We start from the raw sequence: 18,521 nt of genomic DNA, 5'->3' as shown, positions 1-18,521 counted from the left end.
CAGGCCCCCATGGTGTCCACAGGTTTCGAGGTGTAACGTAGGCTCCACCCGTCTTTTAGGCTGAAGAAAAGCCCAAGGTCCCCTGAGTGATAATGGGAGGAAACTGTAAAAATCTGCATCTCGTGCCATCTGTTCCTGTGGATTTGCCCAAGGGTAGTCATGCGGTGAGAGTTTGCCTTGGGTCAGAGTTCTAAAAGGAGCTTGCATTCCTCCGCAGAGTGGAAGGAACAAACATCGCAGGTGCACGGGCTTGTTTTCTAAGAGCTTTGACATCAGAGATGTGCTCGCACAGAGGCCTGGGGCCTGATAAAGATCCACGATGAGGCAGAGCCACTTGTAGTGGCTGGGGTCGAAGTTGCCCAGAGACCACAACGGCGGCCTTAGAACTAACCACCAATAGGAGGCCCGTCAGGAAAGGCTGCAGCAGACGATGTGTCTGCGTAAACCAAATCCTGAAAGTCTCAAATGCGCAGAATCTTGAGTTCCAAGAAGGTCTGGTAGAGACCAGACCTTTCTCAATTTAAAAGTCAAAGGAAACTGGCGATCAGGTGGCCAGGAGCAAGCTACAGTCTGTGCTTGGAGTAGTGGAGATGGTGGGGGGGCACAAGTGTTTGATGCTAACCCCGAGGGCAAAAGCTGATCTTTTTGGGTTAATCAACAAACATTTCTTGGCCATTTACCCTGTGCCAGGCCCTTTGCTGGATTCTGGGAATTCGGCAGGAAAGAAGTCTGACACACTGGCCGCCCTCTAGTGAAGAGGCACTTTGAGTAAACAACTACAGTGTGACGTCATAAGAGCTGCAGTGGTGGGGCACGGTCAGGCTACAGGCAATAACAGTGTGGAGGGAATAACACCTAAGTCGACCAGAGTTAGAAGAGGGAAAGGCTAGCGGGTGTGGGGGAGGTAGTGTGTTCCTCCGCAGCAAGGATGCAGGCCATCAGAGAACTAGGAGAAGGTCAGCCCCCTTAGACTCAGGGGTTGGAGTGTGGAGTTTGCCATAAGCAGTGGGGAGGTCACGGCTTACGCTAAGAGCAGCACAGTTACTCGAGGAGAGTGGTGCAGGTCAGAGCTGTGATTTTAGAAAGGTCCCTCTGCTGCAGGGTAGAGACCACCCTGGGGGGCTGCTGGGATGGGCTAGGGAACCCCCAAGGGAAAACGTTGTTGTGACTCATGTGAGAAGTCGGGTGTCCTAGACAGGGGGGCAGCAGTGGGGGTGGAAAAACAACGGATGGATTTGGAAGATGAAATCAGCAAGTCTTGGTAAGCAGTTGAGTGTAGGGGTGAGGGCAAAGGTTTAGCTTGGCCCCTGTGAGCCTAGGTTATAGGAGGGTGAGGACTGGATGAAGGGTAGGCCCACGGCAAGACCCCATGCATCCGTATCAGCCTGAGCAAGAAATGACCCACAGAGGCCCAGGACAGTGTGCTCTTCTTTGGAAATAGCCACAGAAGGAACTTGAGGATCCAAGTTGAAGCAGAATGCTGACACCAAGTCATAGGAACCAAGCCCGGGGACTCTGGTGCCATTTTGGATTCTCTGCAGTAATGGTTTTGGCCACATTAGGTCACACTGCTCTGTAAGTGTATCAGAGGAGAGCTGCAAGTGAATACTCTCTTGGGTAAAAAGAGATCTGCACACTCTCATCCTGCTCCTTTCTAAGCAAGATCTCTTTTGCCAGGACAGTAGCAAGTGTGTCATGACAGGCACTTCTAGAAGGTCCCAGATCGTCTCTTTCTTGGAATGTCTGGCACAGTTGGACCTCTTGAGTAGTTGTCAAATTGAACTATGTAATTGAATGTTTTCATACCAATAGCCATCTCATGTAGATTGCAGTGCGTGTTTTCTCTACTTGTTTTCCAGCTCAAAATGTAGATCTCTGTCATATCCCTCAGCCTTCTCCTTACACCTTAGAGCAGGGCAGTGCATAAGGGCTGATAGTCCTCTCTCGTTGGCATACCACACACTGTGGATCAGTGGGTTCCAAAACATCTTCCAGAGAAGGGAGGGTGTTGACAGGAGTTGTTGCAAAAGGATTTTGCATCCCCAGAAATGGGGGATCCTAGGTAGAGAAGAGCCTCTAGGATACCATTGCGCTCTGTAGAGGTCAGAGGTCACCGTAGAATATGCAGCATTTCTCAAAGGATACTGACCAAGAAAATCTCATCCTGTGTTGTGTACTTTGGGAAAAGCTGCAGTAGAGACATGAGATAACTGAGCCCATATTCATCATTTCTTACCCATTTGCCCTTGGAACACAGAGACTATTCCTTGTGACTCCCCTGCCCTCTTCAGAGAGGGCTCTGCCAGCATTGCTTACAGAATGTATGCTCCATGAGGACAGGGGTCTACCACTTGCTGCTTCCCGCTGTCGGTATCCCCGGGCCTCGCACACATAGGAACTGGTTAATTACTACTGGTAACAAATAAGTGAATAGGGCGCCTGGGTGGCTCAGATGGTTAAGCGTCTGCCTTCAGCTCAGGTCATGATCCCGGAGTCCTGGGATCGAGTGCCGCATCGGGCTCCCTGCTCCTTGGGAGCCTGCTTCTCCCTCTGCCTCTCTCTCTCTCTCTCTCTCTCTCCCCCTCTCTGTCTCTCATGAATAATTAAATAAAATCTTAAAAAAAAAAAAAACAAGTGAATAAATGGCACTACAGATAGAATTAAACTCAGTTCCCACCTACTCTGTTAATTTGTTGAGTAAGGACCATGCCCAAGGTAATCTGCTTTGTTAGGCTTTATGGGGCACACAGACTGGTCAGTAAGATCTACCTCCTGGTACCTTGAGACCCTGAGGGCAGGTTAGCCCAGCACCCAGGCCAGCCATTTACATGTAAGATGTCTGTGCCCTCTGACTAGGCAGGACCACTTGTAACTATTTATTTAATAATAGATGCCACCAGGATGTGAGTATGAAGAATATAAATATGGCACTGTTTATAATAGAGAAAATGTAGAAATCTGCTAAATGCAGGGAGACAGTCTTTTTTTTTTTTTTTTTTTTTTTTTTTTTTTTTTGACAGAGAGAGAGTGAGAGCAGGAACACAAGCAGGGGGAGTGGGAGAGGGAGAAGCAGGCTTCCCGCCGAGCAGGGAGCCTGATGTGGGACTCGATCCCAGGACGCTGGGATCACGACCTGAGCCGAAGGCAGACGCTTAACGACTGAGCCACCCAGGCGCCCTCAGGGAGACAGTCTTAAACTCAGGTACAACCATATAATGGAATGATATATGTAGCTGGTAAGAAGAATGACATTTTTTTATATAAATGCATATAATATTGTTGAGTAAATTGTTGAGTTAAGGTGAGGGAGGTACAGAATAGTATATACACACAATTTATTTGTGGTTTTTTAAGTGTATTTTGATATATGAGTGTATATGTGCATTTTATTCCTGCTAATATATGGGTTTAAAAAAAAACATGGAAAGATATAAACCACACTGTTAATGTTATAAAGCCTAGGATATAGGGGGTAATAGGTGAGTTCATTTTTGCTTTCAGTTTTTTTTTTTTAAGATTTTATTTATTTGAGACAGAGTGAGAGAGAGAGAGAGCACATGAGAGGGGGGAGGGTCAGAGGGAGAAGCAGACTCCCTGCTGAGCAGGGAGCCCGATGCGGGACTCGATCCAGGGACTCCAGGATCATGACCTGAGCCGAAGGCAGTTGCTTAACCAACTGAGCCACCCAGGCGCCCCACTTTCAGTTTCTGAATTATTTAAAAGTATTCACATTAAGCACATTTTACTTTTATGAATAGCAAAAACATGAAAGATGGTGTTGAGGGGAAAATGCATCATAGAAAGTGGTAAGCAGCGGAAGAGAAATCCTTAGAAATATTCGGGCCCAGAGAGGGATAAGAGCTGCTTTAGGCTATAGAGAAGAACTTATCAATCTTATGGGTGGGGAGTCACATGAATTTGACCTTGAAGAATCAGTAGGTATGATCAACACATGGTACTTCACACTGGAGTATCTTTCTGCATATGAAGCATATGCGAAGAGTTACTCTCAAACTGACTTCCTTCTCCTAGCCAGCTCACCACAGGTCACTTTACCCAGAAGTTAAATGTGTTGACAAATTTGTCTTGTAATATCTGCGCCATCCTATTTTGTCATTACAGATAAGAGTTGAGTGGGTTTATAAAGAGGGGCATTAAGTGGATTGTATTATGACTCTTAACGATTATCTTCATATTCTTTGGCCCTCCTAAGGAAATTGGAAGGTAAGCCACAATTTGTTCAGTGTAGCATTATTATAGTAAAAAACTGGAATAGTTCAAATAACAAAAATACATGAGTGAGTAGAGTATGTGAATGGATATTTCACAGCCTTAAAGGTGTCTATAAGGAATTTTAATGACTTATTGGAAGCTTATGATAAGTGTAAAACAAAACAAAACAAAACCAAAATGAAAAAAAAAGTCTGTTTGGAGCCTCCATATGTCAAAACTTCCTATAAGAGGTTGAAGACACAGGTCTTCATATCAGCACTAACAATCCAACTTCCTTGGTTATCATATGGTCAGGAGTTTGGGACAAAGGAGACTTTTAGTCATCTTTTGGGTTATCTCCGATTAAGATGGTATTCTGTCAAAGATTTCCTGCAATAAATATTAGGCGCTAGGGCCACCACATGCCGCGCTAGACAAACAGATAAACAAGGGTGAAAAAGGAGTCTATGCCCGGGGGCTGCTGGGAGTTACCAAGTCTGGGTGTAACTTGCACATGCTGGGGAGAGCGCCAGATCCATTCCTGATTGGAATTTCAGAATTTAATTGAAAGTGAAGCAAACGGGAGGCTTTGACTTCTCCCACCCACAAGGTGGTGGTGGGACTATTCTCATCAGAATGCCTCATTCCCTTCTGGAAATTCGAGACTCAAACATAGGGATAGAAGCGCTTTCCTTCTGGGAAAACACATCCACGTTCAGGGAGCAGCAACCCAAGAGTATGGTCCCAGGCAGACCACAGAATAAACGTTTATGGAATAACCGTAGGAGACTTGCATTGAGGTAAGTGCCAACCACAGTAGGACCCTGTCTCCTGGGGCTTGAAATTTTGTACTTTGGGAAATCTAAGTGTGCAGATGTTTGCACTTTTGATACTTATGTCAGTGGCTATGGACATTGGCTAGCCTTGGGTCTTGCAGCCCCAGAAAGGTGAATAAAGGACCATGACAACCTTTTGTTCCGTAGTCTACCACTGGGCTTCCAGTCACCTGCTGGCTGGTGTCGACCTGTCCACCTGCCCTTGCCTGACTGAGGCAGCAGAGGTGATGAAGGTTGGGGGGCAGGCATGCAGAGGGCAGGAAAGGCAGGGAGGGCCTTGGGCTGCTTTGAGGAGGCCTTCCCAAGACTTGCCACCTGTTTTCTGCTCTTCACACCCTTCTCACGCCCTTCTTTCTACACACAGTTCAAGGGTAACTGCCCTCCGCAACTGTGGCCCAGCTTACCCGTGACCTTCATCTAGCCTCATCCCCCAGGCTGCATCTTTTCCATTCTTTCTTTGAAACAGCCTTATCTTGAGACTTTTGTGACTTCGGAAAGATAGGGTTTCTGATGATCACAAGACCACTAATCTCCCAACTCTGTAACCTCCCAATCTATGGTTTAGATTTGCTTTGAATCCGTATTTAGGGGCAGGGTGGGGGGAGGGCGCCTGGGTGCCTCAGTCAGTTAAGCGTCGGACTCTTGATCTCAGCTCAGGTCTTGATCTCAGAGTTGTGAGTTCAAGCGCTTTGTTGGGCTCCACACTGGGCGGGGAGCCTACTTAAAAGAAACAAGAAACAAGATTTGGGCCCAAGCTTAACTAGGTAAAACGATGAAATGATCTCAGATGTGGAGATTGGTTCAGGAGTATGCCTCGTCTATTTTTAAACTGAAAATGTGAGGTGAGGGGGAAAGTGTGACCAAGTAGTGTTCTATGTTTTTTAATTCGCTTTGGGCATAGTATAATAAAGGTGTCATTTTCTAAATCTGGATTATTCATGGTCTATTTTAAATCCTGGGTTGGCTCCTGACAGGCCAGTTCTCAACAGGACCCTGGGTTGACTCCCCTCCTGTCTAGTCCTGGTATGGACAGGAAATAACAACCTTATTTTAATAGCAGCTTCCATTAATTTTTTAAAGTAAGTCAACTGTGAGAATTCTCATTTTCTCAAACAAAATATTTGTACTTGGACCCTGTGTATTAGCCTGGTTGTGTATGAGTCCATTAAATGGGGGCGGTAAGTGGGTTTTAAGCACCTTATTCTTGGCCTGCTGTTTTTACTATAGAAACCAGGAGAGACCCTTCAACCATCCTAGGTTTTGTTTAAAATGCCTTTTAATTAAGGGGAGTAAGTCGGAGGGGGAGACGAACCATGAGAGACGATGGACTCTGAAAAACAAACTGAGGGTTCTAGAGGGGAGGGGGTGGGGGGATGGGTTAGCCTGGTGATGGGTATTAAAGAGGGCACATTCTGCGTGGAGCACTGGGTGTTATGCACAAACAATGAATCATGGAACACTACATCAAAAACTAATGATGTAATGTATGGTGATTAACATAACAATAAAAAATTTTTAAAAAAAAGAAAAAGTGCCTGTCCCGGATGGGTCATGCCTCACCTCCAGATCCTTGAGACCTCCACGTTCCTTTGGAGATGGGAAGCCTGGAAGTGTGACCAGCCACATGGCTGAAGACCACACTACCCCAGGTCCTGCCTTTCATCTGGGGCCATCAGGCTCTCCAGGTGCTCCAGCATCAAAGCGGGAGGTGCTCAGTGCTCCTGATCCAGAGGGATCTGAATGCACAGTTCCCTCAGGTGCTGGTTGATACGCTTGATGGTGGAATGAAAGCCAAATAAAGGAACAAGAGGTCCTGTTTATTACCTGTTTTCAGTGCTGTTCCTTGGGGCCCTTCTGTATCTAGGGAAAATTTGTGAAGACTATGGTTTCACCTGAGTAGAAGACACAGCGCCTATTTCTTATTAACTCTGGGGCCCACGGGCTGTTGGCCTCAGGCAAGGGAGTCTGTGCCCCTAAGAGCCTTTTGGAGCAAGGTGACACCCCCTGGCCTCAAACTTTCTCACTGGGCCATCATGTCCTCTCCCGCTGGAGGTGGGTAATAGGGCCACTGTGGCTCTTTCTTCACTGCTCTGGACAGTGCCGTGCCTCTCCATTGAGTGGCCAAGATTGGGAACTGGAAGGGACCCTAGTGGTCATAACAGGCTTCCTCCTCCTCTTACAGGTGGGGAAACTGAGACTGGGACTCAGATTCAGTGACTTGCCCACGATTGGCAACTTGTCACTCCCGACTGCAGCTTGCTGGTGAGGCAGTGGGGTGGGATGGACAAGCGGTAGAAGCGACTTGAAATTGAGTCTCAGTTCAACAAGAAAGAGTCCCAGGGGAAGAAGGACAGCTTCTGCAGCACAGCACACAGGGCTCCCCGGGCTCGTTAAGTTGCTGGGGACTTTGCAGTATCCAGAGGATTTCACAGTTCTGCGTCTTTGGTACACGGTGCAGGGACTGGTCTGGTAAAAGCTGTGGGATAAGACTGCCCTCTAGTGGGCCTGTGAAGCCATTGGTCCAGCCACTTTCACATCTCCTTAGGTTCAGTGTTGCCTTCTTATGCTGCATCCCCGTAGTGATTATTTCCTCCGTAGGAATGCCTTCAATTCAAATTTTATTCTTTGTCACACATTCTGGCCATAGAGTTGATCTCTGAACACCAGCCATTATTTGCCCAACTTATAGGAGGTTTGATGTTTTATTTTTTTGTTGTTTTTCCCCCACCTTAGAGGTATCTTACTTCTCTAATAAAATTTAGGTTCCTAAAAGCAAGGGTTATGTCTTATGTCTTGTTCTTCCACAGCTTTCATCCTGTTGTGTGCTTAGCTGGACATGAAATTAGAAGGTTCGCTGGGATAGAAAAGATTCCTCCCTCAAAACAGAATGCCACCACTTTACATTTGTTCCTAAAACATTCTCATCTCAGCTCTCTGATCCAGAGTCCCCCAAGTGGTTGAATCATCTGAATCCCTCAGAAAACTTCCAGAACTCCGTTTCCTGGGCCTTACTCCAGCCCTGCTGAATCAGTCTCTGTGGTTTGAGCCAGGAAATCTGCTTTACAAACTTCCCAAGTGGTTTTTGATGTGTAGCCAGGTTTGGCAGCCAACTGCTCTAAATCCCCATTTACAATTTTTTTTTTCATAGCTGACAGCATCTCCAAAGGTCTTCAGCTTATGTCAGTTATTAAAATTGACCATTTTGAGATTCCTTTGGAAATATTGGGTGTGCTGTTCTAACTGCAGTCCTGGCTGACATGGGAAGGAAGAAGGACCACAAGAGAAGCAGCAAAGGCATTTACTTTGGTTGCCAGGGGCTCTGTGTTCATAGCAGAAAATACTGAAACCAATACCTTCGTGCTGACTGGGCAGGTTGTGGATGTGTTTTTAATGTTTGGCCGGACAGGGAGACAAAGATTAATCGAGTACCCAGTTACTAATTTTCACCTATTCTGACTCGTCTCGTTCTCAGATTAGCCGTACAATGTAGGTGGCATTGTCGCTTTTCTTACAGATGGGAAAGTTGAGGCTTCGGGAAGTTAGTAACTTGCCCAGAGTCATGGAAGTTGGTGACTGTCAGATTCTGCATTCAAATACAGGTCTGATTTCCAAGGCCAGCTTTGGCAAGGTAAGAGGACCAAGAGTGCCAACCTGTTCTTTTTAATTCTGCCAGGCCAAGCGGGCGGTGCAGCGGGGAGCCACTGCAGTCATCTTTGATGTGTCGGAAAACCCAGAAGCTATTGACCAGGTAAACCACGTGGGGCATGCGGCGTGGCCGTCCCCCCCCCCCCCCAGAGAAGCACTGTTAGTTAGCTGGGCTTGTCACAGGGGCGTCCCCCTCACCTCGGGGCTCGGCACTTGTCTGCTGACACTAGAAACCCATGTTTAGACATCATTCCTACTCCGAGGCAAGGGTATTAAGTAGGCGTGAAGAGCCAGGAAGTTGGTGGTTGGTGGGGGCGGGCATTTTCAAAGACCCTTTTGGGCCTTCAGCCTGCCCAGTCCGTCCTAAAACAAGCATCATTCTCTGCCTTGTCCTTCAGAAGCTCCAAGGCTATAACACTTGAGGACTTTGAGGATTTTCAAATGGTATTTGCTGTTCTTTTCCTTCAACCTCTCTCCCTCTCTCTTGATTCTTAAAGCAAGAGCGTCTTTTAACCAGAACTGTCTTTTCTTCCTCAGCTAAACCAGGGCTCAGAAGACCCGCTCAAGAGGCCAGTGGTGTACGTGAAGGGTGCAGATGCCATCAAGCTGATGAACATTGTCAACAAGCAGAAAGTAGCTCGAGCAAGGATTCAGCACCGCCCCCCTCGAGTGAGCCTCTGTCGGCCCTGGCCAGCCTCAACCGGCACCCTCTCTGCTGCTCCCTGTGCCTTTATTCCCTCTGGGCTTTGGGCTTTTGTTTCTGTCTTCTTACTGTGTAAAATGGTGATAACAGCCTAGGTTCCTACAGTTTAGATCAGACGTAAGGCTGGAGGCGAAGGACAAATGTTACCCATGTTTCTTTCTCTTTTAAGATTTTACTTATTTATTTGAGAGAGAGACAGAGAGTGCGCACGAATGGGGGGGGGGGGTCAGAGGGAGAGAGAGAGTCCCAAGCAGACTCTGCACTGAGCACAGAGCCTGATGCGGAGCTCGATCTCACTATCCTGAGATCATGACCTGAGCCAAAATCAAGAGTCAGACGTTTAACTGACTGAGCCAGCCAGGCAACCCCCACCCATGTGTTCCTTTAGAGAGGATTCGAAAAGACCTTCCAGAAATAGATGATTTTGTGCTAAAGTGTCTCTAGTCTCTTCCACCCGGCATTCCCTCTTGGTAGCCCCCTGTCCTTTCTCTTCTGTCCTGCCTCCCTCTGAAAGGCTGAGGAGGAGTGAAGGAAGGAGTACCCGGCTTCCTGTGTCCCCCTCCTTCCGTTTGTCCCAGACTAGAGAAAAAGGCCTGTACTTCCTTTTTCCCGGAGGGTAAATTGCATTATTGAAAACCCCTAACTTATATTTGAATCTGGAGCACTTAGCTTTCAACTAGGATTGAAGTTTATGCCTTGTAGGTGGTTGATGAATAGCATTGAGGCTTCTCTTGAGCGTATCAAAGGGACACTGCTGGCCATTGACTCTTAACTGGCATCTTCTGCCCAAACCTCAGCCTGAAGGTTCTGGGAACCTGGGGCAGGTTTTATATATATGTGTGGTTTATTTCCTTATCACAAATATTCACATATAGGATGATTCTTTTGCACACACAAAATATCTAGATACCCACAGCATTCTATTAGCAAAACTCTATTCCTCTTGGCTAACCGCATATCCTAGATGAGGTGGCTTCAAGATTTTTGGAGGCAGTGTGTCCTGAGGAAAAGATAAGAACTCAAAGTAGAAGGGATTTGCAGAAGAACTGCCTTTGCTGGCTTCTTTTTAAAGGAAAAAAGAGTGCTTCGGTAAATGTGACTCATTGTAGTGGAAGCAGTATACAATTTTCTGAGTTGTTGTAAACCATTAATTACATGGTTAGTAATCAGTGTTCCCTCAAAACATGACACTCACTCCTTTGTCCCATAAATATGGTATTTGTGTTCGTTTGGATGGGCCTCTCATGCCAGTTACAGCAAACTTTGCGCTCGTCCACGGGGAGCTAGGCGTTCTGATGCATGTGCTCTTGGCCGGGGGGAGGCCCGGCCGAGACTGCAGCAGGCTTCCCCCTAGCCACACCATTGGGGGGCTGCCTGGGCCCGGAGAGCACAGCACGTGTGCACGTTAGCAGAACCGAGGTGTTGTCTGCAGGCGAGGGGAGAGACACACCCGAGCTGCCCCCACCTTATCCCAACCCGGGCTGACACAACCTGTGTGCCGATCCCCAGGCTAAAGAGACCTGTGACTCACCATGTCTGTGTTCTGTTCCAGCAACCCACTGAGTACTTCGACATGGGGATTTTCCTGGCGTTCTTCGTCGTGGTCTCCTTGGTCTGCCTCATCCTCCTTGTCAAAATCAAGCTGAAGCAGCGGCGCAGTCAGGTAATACCTCGGAGCAGCCTGCCAGCACAGGTACCCCACTGCCCTGTCACTCCTGGAAACCAGGGTGGGGGCCTGAGCTCCACAGCCTGGTCCCGGTGACCTGGGAGTGGCAGAGATGGAGGAAAATGGGAGCAAAGCTTATCACCCTATGTCTTCTCTGTTCCAAAAGGGCCAGAACCACAAAGGCCGAGCATTGGGAGGGCTTCCAGCTAGGGGGTTTTCTCACAAAATGTCTAAATGTTCACGCGGAGCCCTAGAGCCTTGCTCCTCAGATATGACCTGGGCACCAGCAGCATCCCCTGGGAGCTTGGTAGAAATGCAGACTCTCAAGCCATACCCCAGACCTGCTGAGCCAGAAGCTGCATCTTCCAAGCTCTCCGGACAATTCCCAGTAAACAGAGTAGCCCCTTTCGTGCCCCAGTGGCACATCACCATGCTCGTAGGAGGGCAGGATTTGGGGGCAGAAGTTGATGGCGAGGGTAAGCAGGAATCTAGATGTGCCCTGTGTAGTGTGACCTCTCAGGAGACACAGTGGACGCTGACAGGCAATCTGTCGAGAGGATCGCCCACTGCTCACCAAGTGAGTGGCCATCATCAGCCCAACAGAACAGTGGCTGTGTTTGGCCAGCACCCGGGCACGTTGTCTCATTTGCCCTTGGAACTTTCTTCTGTGTAAAGAGGAGGAACCCGAGGCATAGAGCAGGCAAATAACTCAGGGTCTTGCAGAGTCCGACCAACTAATTGAAGTCGACCTGTGCTGGGACTGCCATTTAGGAGAACTCTGGGTCCAGGTCGCTGACCCTCAGAAGTCTGGAAAGCCTGTGCTGTGGCATTCTGAGTGTCGAGTGCTCTCTCAGAAACCTGTTCTGGTCCGATAGAGGACAAGCGCTGTGGCCATCCCCGTGGCTCTAGGGGTGACTCCCAGTTAGTACGTCTTGGGCCCTAACCTGGACCACATTCCGCCACACAGAATTCCATGAACAGGCTGGCTATCCAAGCTCTACAGAAGATGGAAACCAGGAAGTTCAACTCCAAGAGCAAGGGGCGCCGGGAGGGGAGCTGTGGGGCGCTGGACACGCTCAGCAGCAGCTCCACATCCGACTGTGCCATCTGCCTGGAGAAGTACATCGACGGAGAGGTACGGACAGACACAGGGCCCGTCCTGGCTGGGGAGGAGGTGGACAGGTCAGCAGAGGCGCACACGACCTGGAAGGACAGGGCCCCAGGTCTCACGGGGGTGGCCGGGGACATCCTAACTGCTGCTCGCCCTGAGAAGTGGGTGGCCTTAACGCAGAGACACTCTCTCCAGGGGGCCCACCTTCTACCCACGTCATTTCAGAAGTTGATCAGGAGTATATGGTACACTTATTGACTTAACTTTAGAATCACTCTTCTGAAAACGGACACTTGACTCAAAGCAAGCGTCTCCTGCAAAGCCACGTGGGATGCTGGGTGTTTTTACTTAGGAGACAGGGGAATGTGATGGCCCCCTTTTTTCTTCTAGCTTTTTATCCTAAAAATGTCAGACCTTCAGGAAAGCTGCAGGAGTCATACACAGTGAATGATGTGTCATTCGCCCACAGATCACCTTTTGCTAACATAGTGCCGCGTTTGCTCAGTCTCCTCGCAGACAGAGACGTGCGTACACACACGTTTTGGGGAGTGGGGAGCAAACCACGTAAGAATCAGTTGCAGGCATTCGATGCCCCTTTAATGAAAGCGTTCCACTACCGTATGGACTATGGGGTGAAAATGAGTTTTTGCAGAGGTCTTTAAATTAAGAGAGTCTTGAATGGTCTTTAGGTGCAGACTGCCTATATTCCAGTCCTGGCCCAGGCAGGTTCTAGCTTTGTGATCTTGGGCAAGTGACTTCATTCTCTGTGCCTACGCTTGGGACATGGGCCCAAGACTGACATGTGCTTCAGGTGATCACGAAGGTTACACAAGAAAATACAGGTAGAACTCTCCCACGGTCAGGAACAACATTAGGTATTAGTTTGAGCATTATTGTATTGAGCTGGTCAGAGAATGGAAAAACAGAGTAACACTAGCACACTTGGTGGGGGGAGAGAGGGTGCTTTGGCTCAGGAACTCCAGAGGTGGTTGTGCCTCAGAAAACTCCATCACCTCCTGTCTGCATCGGCTGCTGTGTTATAAGCCATGTTCCCTCAGGTGAGTATTCACGATCCAGCAAAGGAGAGGACAGGAGAGCTTTTTTTTCCAAGTCCCAGGCATCTTCCTTTCTGCTCATCCCCAGTTGGAAGGCCTGGAGGGAGCCACCATCCCAGAGATACATAAGGTCTTGGGGGGTACCTAGCCTTGTCTGCACACGCCCAGGGCTGCAGAAGCTCTTGGCTTTGGTCTTCCCTTGTGTGTGGCATGAATGTGAATGCCTTCCTCTGGCAACAAGAAGGGAGCCGGCTTCTGTGTGCTTCCTTCCTGAACGCCGAGGACTGTGGTTGGGGCTTCTCCCTAGAAGCCAGACGTGGGTGCTGACTCAGGGAATCGTGTCCACCTGTAGCTAGAGACCGGGAGGTGGGTGAGGAGGAAGCCGCTGGTATTGGCATGATGAACAGGGTTTCTTGGGCCATGCTGGACTCCTCAGGAAGAAGCACGTGCGGGGCTGAAGGCAGGACTCCTGACTGCCTGGGCCCTGCCTTCAGGCTGTGTGTCCTCTCTCCCTTCCCAGGAGCTGCGGGTTATCCCCTGTACTCACCGCTTTCACAGGAAGTGTGTGGACCCCTGGCTGCTGCAGCACCACACCTGCCCTCACTGTCGGCACAACATCATAGGTAATTGTCACCTGCCTCCGTTGTTGCGGCAAGAGTCGCTGTCCCTACTGAGTGCCTAGCAGGTGTGTGGCACATGCTACAGACTGGTGAGCGAGCACTGCCCTCCGGACCTGGAGGTGTGGGGAGGCAGCCTCCAAACCCTCGGGAGAGCCTGGCCTGAGTTCACATTCTGGCTTTCCCAAGAGCCAGCTTCCTGTCCTTGAGCAAGGTGGCTGGCCTCTGCAGGCCTTGAGGCCCATACTCGCTTCGGCAGGAACGACAGTGATGACGCTCCGTGCCCAGTACTGTGGGGTCGTTCCGGTGCCCCGAGAGACGAGCACGAGGTGGCGGGGTTGTGGTGCTGCTCCTGCGTCCCGGTCGTACCAGATGAGGGGCCGGGATGCAGGCCGGACTCCAGATAGCTGTTTCTCCGGGAGGGAAAGTGCCTTTCATCTTGGTCTCTTTGCTGCTGTCTGCAAACTCCCTTGGCGTCTTTGTGAGGCTGAGCCCAGGGGAGGCGGGAGGTGGGCCCTTACAGGTGTGGCCGCCCCGCAGCCGGAGGGGTGGCTCAGCCTCTGCTGCCGTGGCCAGGTCTGGTGACGGCCTAGCCGGGGCCCGGGTCCCGAGATGCGGCACGTGGGCGCGTGGCCGAGCCCACTGCTTCGCTCTCTGCCCTCGTTCACCCCTCCGGCCTCAGCCCCGCTGACTTTGTCCCCCCACCTCTCCCCAGAGCAAAAGGGAAACCCGAGCGCCGTGTGCGTGGAGAGCAGCAACCTCGCGCGCAGCCGGCAGCAGAGGGTGATCTTGCCGGTGCACTACCCCGGCCGCGTGCACAGGACCAACGCCATCCCCGCCTACCCTACCCGCACAAGCATGGACTCCCACGGCAACCCCGTCACTCTGCTGACCGTGGACCGGCACGCAGAGCAGGGCCTCTATTCGCCGCAGACCCCCAGCTACATCCGCGGCTACCCGCCCCTCCACCTGGACCCCGCCCTGGCCCCTCACCGCTGCGGCCTGGAGCACCGGGCCTACTCCCCGGCCCACCCCTTCCGCAGGCCCAAGTTCAGCGGCCGCAGCTTCTCCAAGGCAGCTTGCTTCTCCCAGTACGAGACCATGTACCAGCACTACTACTTCCGGGGCCTCAGCTACCCCGAGCCGGAGGGCCAGGCCCCGGCCAGCCTCGCTCCCAGGGGCCCGGCCCGTGCCTTTCCCCCGAGCGGCGGCGGTGGCAGCGGCGGCAGCGGCGGCAGCGGCGGCGGCCTGCTCTTCCCCACCGTGGTGCACGTGGCGCCGCCGTCCCGCCTGGAGAGCGGCAGCACATCGAGCTTCAGCTGCTACCACGGCCACCGCTCGGCCTGCAGCGGCTACCTGGCCGACTGCCCGGGCAGCGACAGCAGCAGCAGCTCCGGCCAGTGCCACTGCTCCTCCAGCGACTCCGTGCTGGACTGCACCGAGGTCAGCAACCAGGGCGTGTACGGGAGCTGCTCCACCTTCCGCAGCTCCCTCAGCAGCGACTATGACCCCTTCATCTACCGCAGCCGGAGCCCCTGTCGCGCCAGCGAGGTGGGGGGCGCGGGCGGCTCGGCCCGGGGGCCGCCCGAGGAGCTCCCGGCGGCCCACAGTCAAGGTGCTGGGCGGGGAGAACCTTGGCTCGGGCCTGCCTCGCCCTCGGGGGACCAGCTGTCCACCTGCAGCCTGGACATGAACTACAGCAGCAGCTCCTCCCTGGAGCACAGGGGGCCCGCTAGCTCTACCTCAGAAGTGGGGCTCGAGGCTTCTCCCGGGGCTGCCCCAGACCTCAGGAGGACCTGGAAGGGGGCCCGCGAAGGGCTGTCCTGTGCCTGCTGCTGCGAGCCCCAGCCCTCCACACTGGAGCCCAGCGTCGCAGTGGCGGGGGGCAGCACGTCGTTCCTGGGCCCCACGGGTGGGGAGGCGCAGCCGGGGAGCGCCCAGGGCCTGCACGGCCTTCACCCAGACCGTTTGCCCAGGACAGAAGGGGTGAAGTGTGAGGGCCTGCCCTGCTGCTTCTATGAAGAGAAGCAGGTGGCCCGCGCCAGCGGAGGGGGCAGTGGCTGCTACGCCGAGGACTGCTCGGTGAGCGTGCAGTACACGCTCGCCCAGGAGCCCCCGCCCGGCTGCCCCCCGGGGGCCCGGGACCTGAGCCGGCGCATCCCCATCATTCCGGAGGATGTGGACTGTGACTTGGGCCTGCCCTCGGACTGCCAAGGGACCCATGGCCTCGGGCCCTGGGGTGGGACACTGGGCCCAGATGCCCTGCGGCCCCACCGAGGCCTAGGAGCGAGCCAGGAAGAAGAACCAGTTCTTTGCTGCCAGGCCAGGGCTCCGCTTCCACCCGGCTGCCCTCCAGAGGGTGTAGAGGCTGCCGGGGCCAGCTTTCCCGGTCCCCCCCAGGACACTCAGGAGTCCAGTGCCCCCGCCACTGAGGCTGCAGGTGAGAACCGGAGAGCACAGTAGGCCAGAGTCGGGCTCCTCCTCTTTCTGAAGGTGGTTTTCTCAGTGACTTCCTCTGTGCCCCTGACTTTAAATGCCATCTGCACCTGATGACTTCCAAAGCGTTAGTCCCCACCCCAGCCCTGCTCTGTCTTCCACTGCAGCACTCTCAGATTCCTCCTCCTGTGTGCCCCGCCCCTGCCCCGCTTCCTCCAGGCTCCCCACCCAGATGCTGGGCTCAGACCCGGCACTCTCCCGGAACCCGCCCCGCCCTCCATACTCCAGTGTCCTGGGCTTCCCAACCTGCCTGTGAGGACCACGTGGGCTTGTTTTTTTGCCCCTTGTCCAGAAAATCGAATCCCCAGAAAAATGAGACTTAGCAAAGGACTTGCAGAATCCAAGTCCAGAATTTTCATTCCATTCAGACCTCATCAAGTTGCTATAAAGTTTCCAAACATTTTGTGTCGAATAATAAATAGTCCGGCACCTTTGACACATTCCACTTCCAAAGTATATCCCTAATTTATCTCTCGTGCATCCCCACTTGCTGTCTCCTCAGGCAGTCCCGTTTCCTCTCTCCTCAGCCAAGGCAGTGGCCTGACTGGTCTCTCACTGCTCTTAGCCTTCTGTTCTGCACGGGAGCCACGAGGGTCTTTTTTGAAATATATGTCTTTACACTGGAAAACCCTTCAGTGACTTGCCACTACCTCTAAATTTTAAAAATATAAACTCCTCACCCCATTCTGCATGATCTGCCCCCTGCCTTCTCCTCGGACCACCTCCTGCTTCACTCACCTCCTTGCCACTTGAGCCTTCTGTGGCCTCTGTCCTGGACCCCCAACAAGCCAAGTTCATCCCAGCTTCTAGACTTCTCTGCCGCTTCTCCAGCTCTCCGCTGAAATCCCGCCCTCCAGCCCTGCCCAAGGTCACTATCACAGCCTCTCTTCGCTTCCCAGGCTATGGCAATCTGAGGCTACTTTGTTCTGAGATCTGTGGGCTCTGGGAAGGGGTCTTCTTCTCTGTTCTTCCCAGTGCCTGCAGCAGTACCTGATGCTCATCTTCGGGATGTTGTGTTTTCCTGCTACCTCAGGGCTTCCAGAAGCCTCTGCATCTCCAGATGAGGGAGGCAGGTTGGCTGGCTGGGAAGCACCCGTGCCTCCAGCACAGCCTGAGGATCTCTCGGCAAAGGAGCTTTGCTTCAGCCCTGTGCCCTATACATGGTCCGTCTGGTGTTGGGAGCTGTCACTCCCTGAGAGCCTGTGACACTGGGGATGGGCACCCAAGTCCCCTGCCTGGGCCCTGTGTGTTGTGCCAGTTCTGTCCCCTTGATGGTTTGTCTCTCTCTCTAGGACAGAGATCTCCCCCAGCAGATGGCGGCACGGGAGCCTGAGCTCAGAAGGAATCTTACATGGAAATGGGGACTGTATGGAGACTCCAAGCTCTGATCTGACTTCCTTCAGAAAAAAAAGAAAAAAAAAATTTTTTTTTAGCTTTGATAAACACACAAAAGTGGTAATAAAGAGAGCCCTCCTTCTCAACCCAAAATGTGAGCCACCTGTGGCAAAGTGCCCCGACCCCTCCATTAACAAACCAACAGACAAAATTCTCTGAGTCTTTTGCCTCTTTTGATAACATGGTATATTCTGTTTTGTAAAGTGTGTGTGCTTGGGGTTCTGAGGTGTGTGGGATTGAGTTCTGTGCTTTGTTTTTTAAGATATTATATGTAAATGTAAAAAGTTATTTAAATATATATTTTAAAGAACCCTAACTGCCAACTTTTGCTGAAAAAAAAAAAGAAATCACTGCTGCATTAATTGAACCACATCATGTGTAGATACTGTTGTCTCCCTGGAGGGAGCTCAGGCCTTTGAAAAGCTCAGGGCTACACCTGCCTTAGAAAATGAACCAGAAACTTGAAGTAAAGCTAGTTGATATGGGTACAAACTCTGAGGAACAATGCAATGCTGCCTCTTTCTTTCTTGTGGCAAATCCCAACGTACAAAGTTTCGGGTCTTCTCAGAAGCCGTGCCTCTCCAGCCCACACCTGTAGGCAGCTGACAGGAACAGCTAGGGATAGGGCGGAAGGTCTGCCGCTCTGAGGAGCTGGGACAAGCCATCGCTACGCAAGCCCCAGGGTGACAGGGACGATTCAGCCCAGTGTTCCTCAGTCTGTCCCTTCAGGTCATCGTCTTGGGTAAAAGGACAGAGTTCACGATCCTGAAGTCGGGCTTCCTACC

At 51.6% G+C, this 18,521-nt stretch overlaps 1 protein-coding gene across 1 annotated transcript in view; it reads left to right on the top strand.

Annotated features, from left to right (window-relative positions):
* The window catches only part of ZNRF3 (zinc and ring finger 3), a 148,638-nt gene extending 130,586 nt beyond the window's left edge, over positions 1 to 18,052 (top strand). The window contains exons 3-9 of the mRNA XM_088019452.1: positions 8,722 to 8,796; positions 9,231 to 9,362; positions 10,949 to 11,059; positions 12,030 to 12,197; positions 13,749 to 13,851; positions 14,561 to 16,285; positions 17,634 to 18,052. Of these exons, the coding sequence (XP_087875578.1) occupies positions 8,722 to 8,796; positions 9,231 to 9,362; positions 10,949 to 11,059; positions 12,030 to 12,197; positions 13,749 to 13,851; positions 14,561 to 16,285; positions 17,634 to 17,674 (2,355 nt within the window). The 3' untranslated portion in view covers positions 17,675 to 18,052. The remainder of the gene's footprint in view (positions 1 to 8,721; positions 8,797 to 9,230; positions 9,363 to 10,948; positions 11,060 to 12,029; positions 12,198 to 13,748; positions 13,852 to 14,560; positions 16,286 to 17,633) is intronic.
* The last annotated feature ends 469 nt before the right edge of the window (positions 18,053 to 18,521 follow it).

This window comes from Eumetopias jubatus, unplaced genomic scaffold, assembly GCF_037043125.1.
Source record: "Eumetopias jubatus isolate StellerSeaLion01/CBP00866 unplaced genomic scaffold, mEumJub1_p1.0 scaffold_16, whole genome shotgun sequence".
In the NCBI taxonomy this organism is placed as follows: domain Eukaryota; kingdom Metazoa; phylum Chordata; class Mammalia; order Carnivora; family Otariidae; genus Eumetopias; species Eumetopias jubatus.
This window is presented reverse-complemented; position numbering and strand designations above follow the sequence as displayed.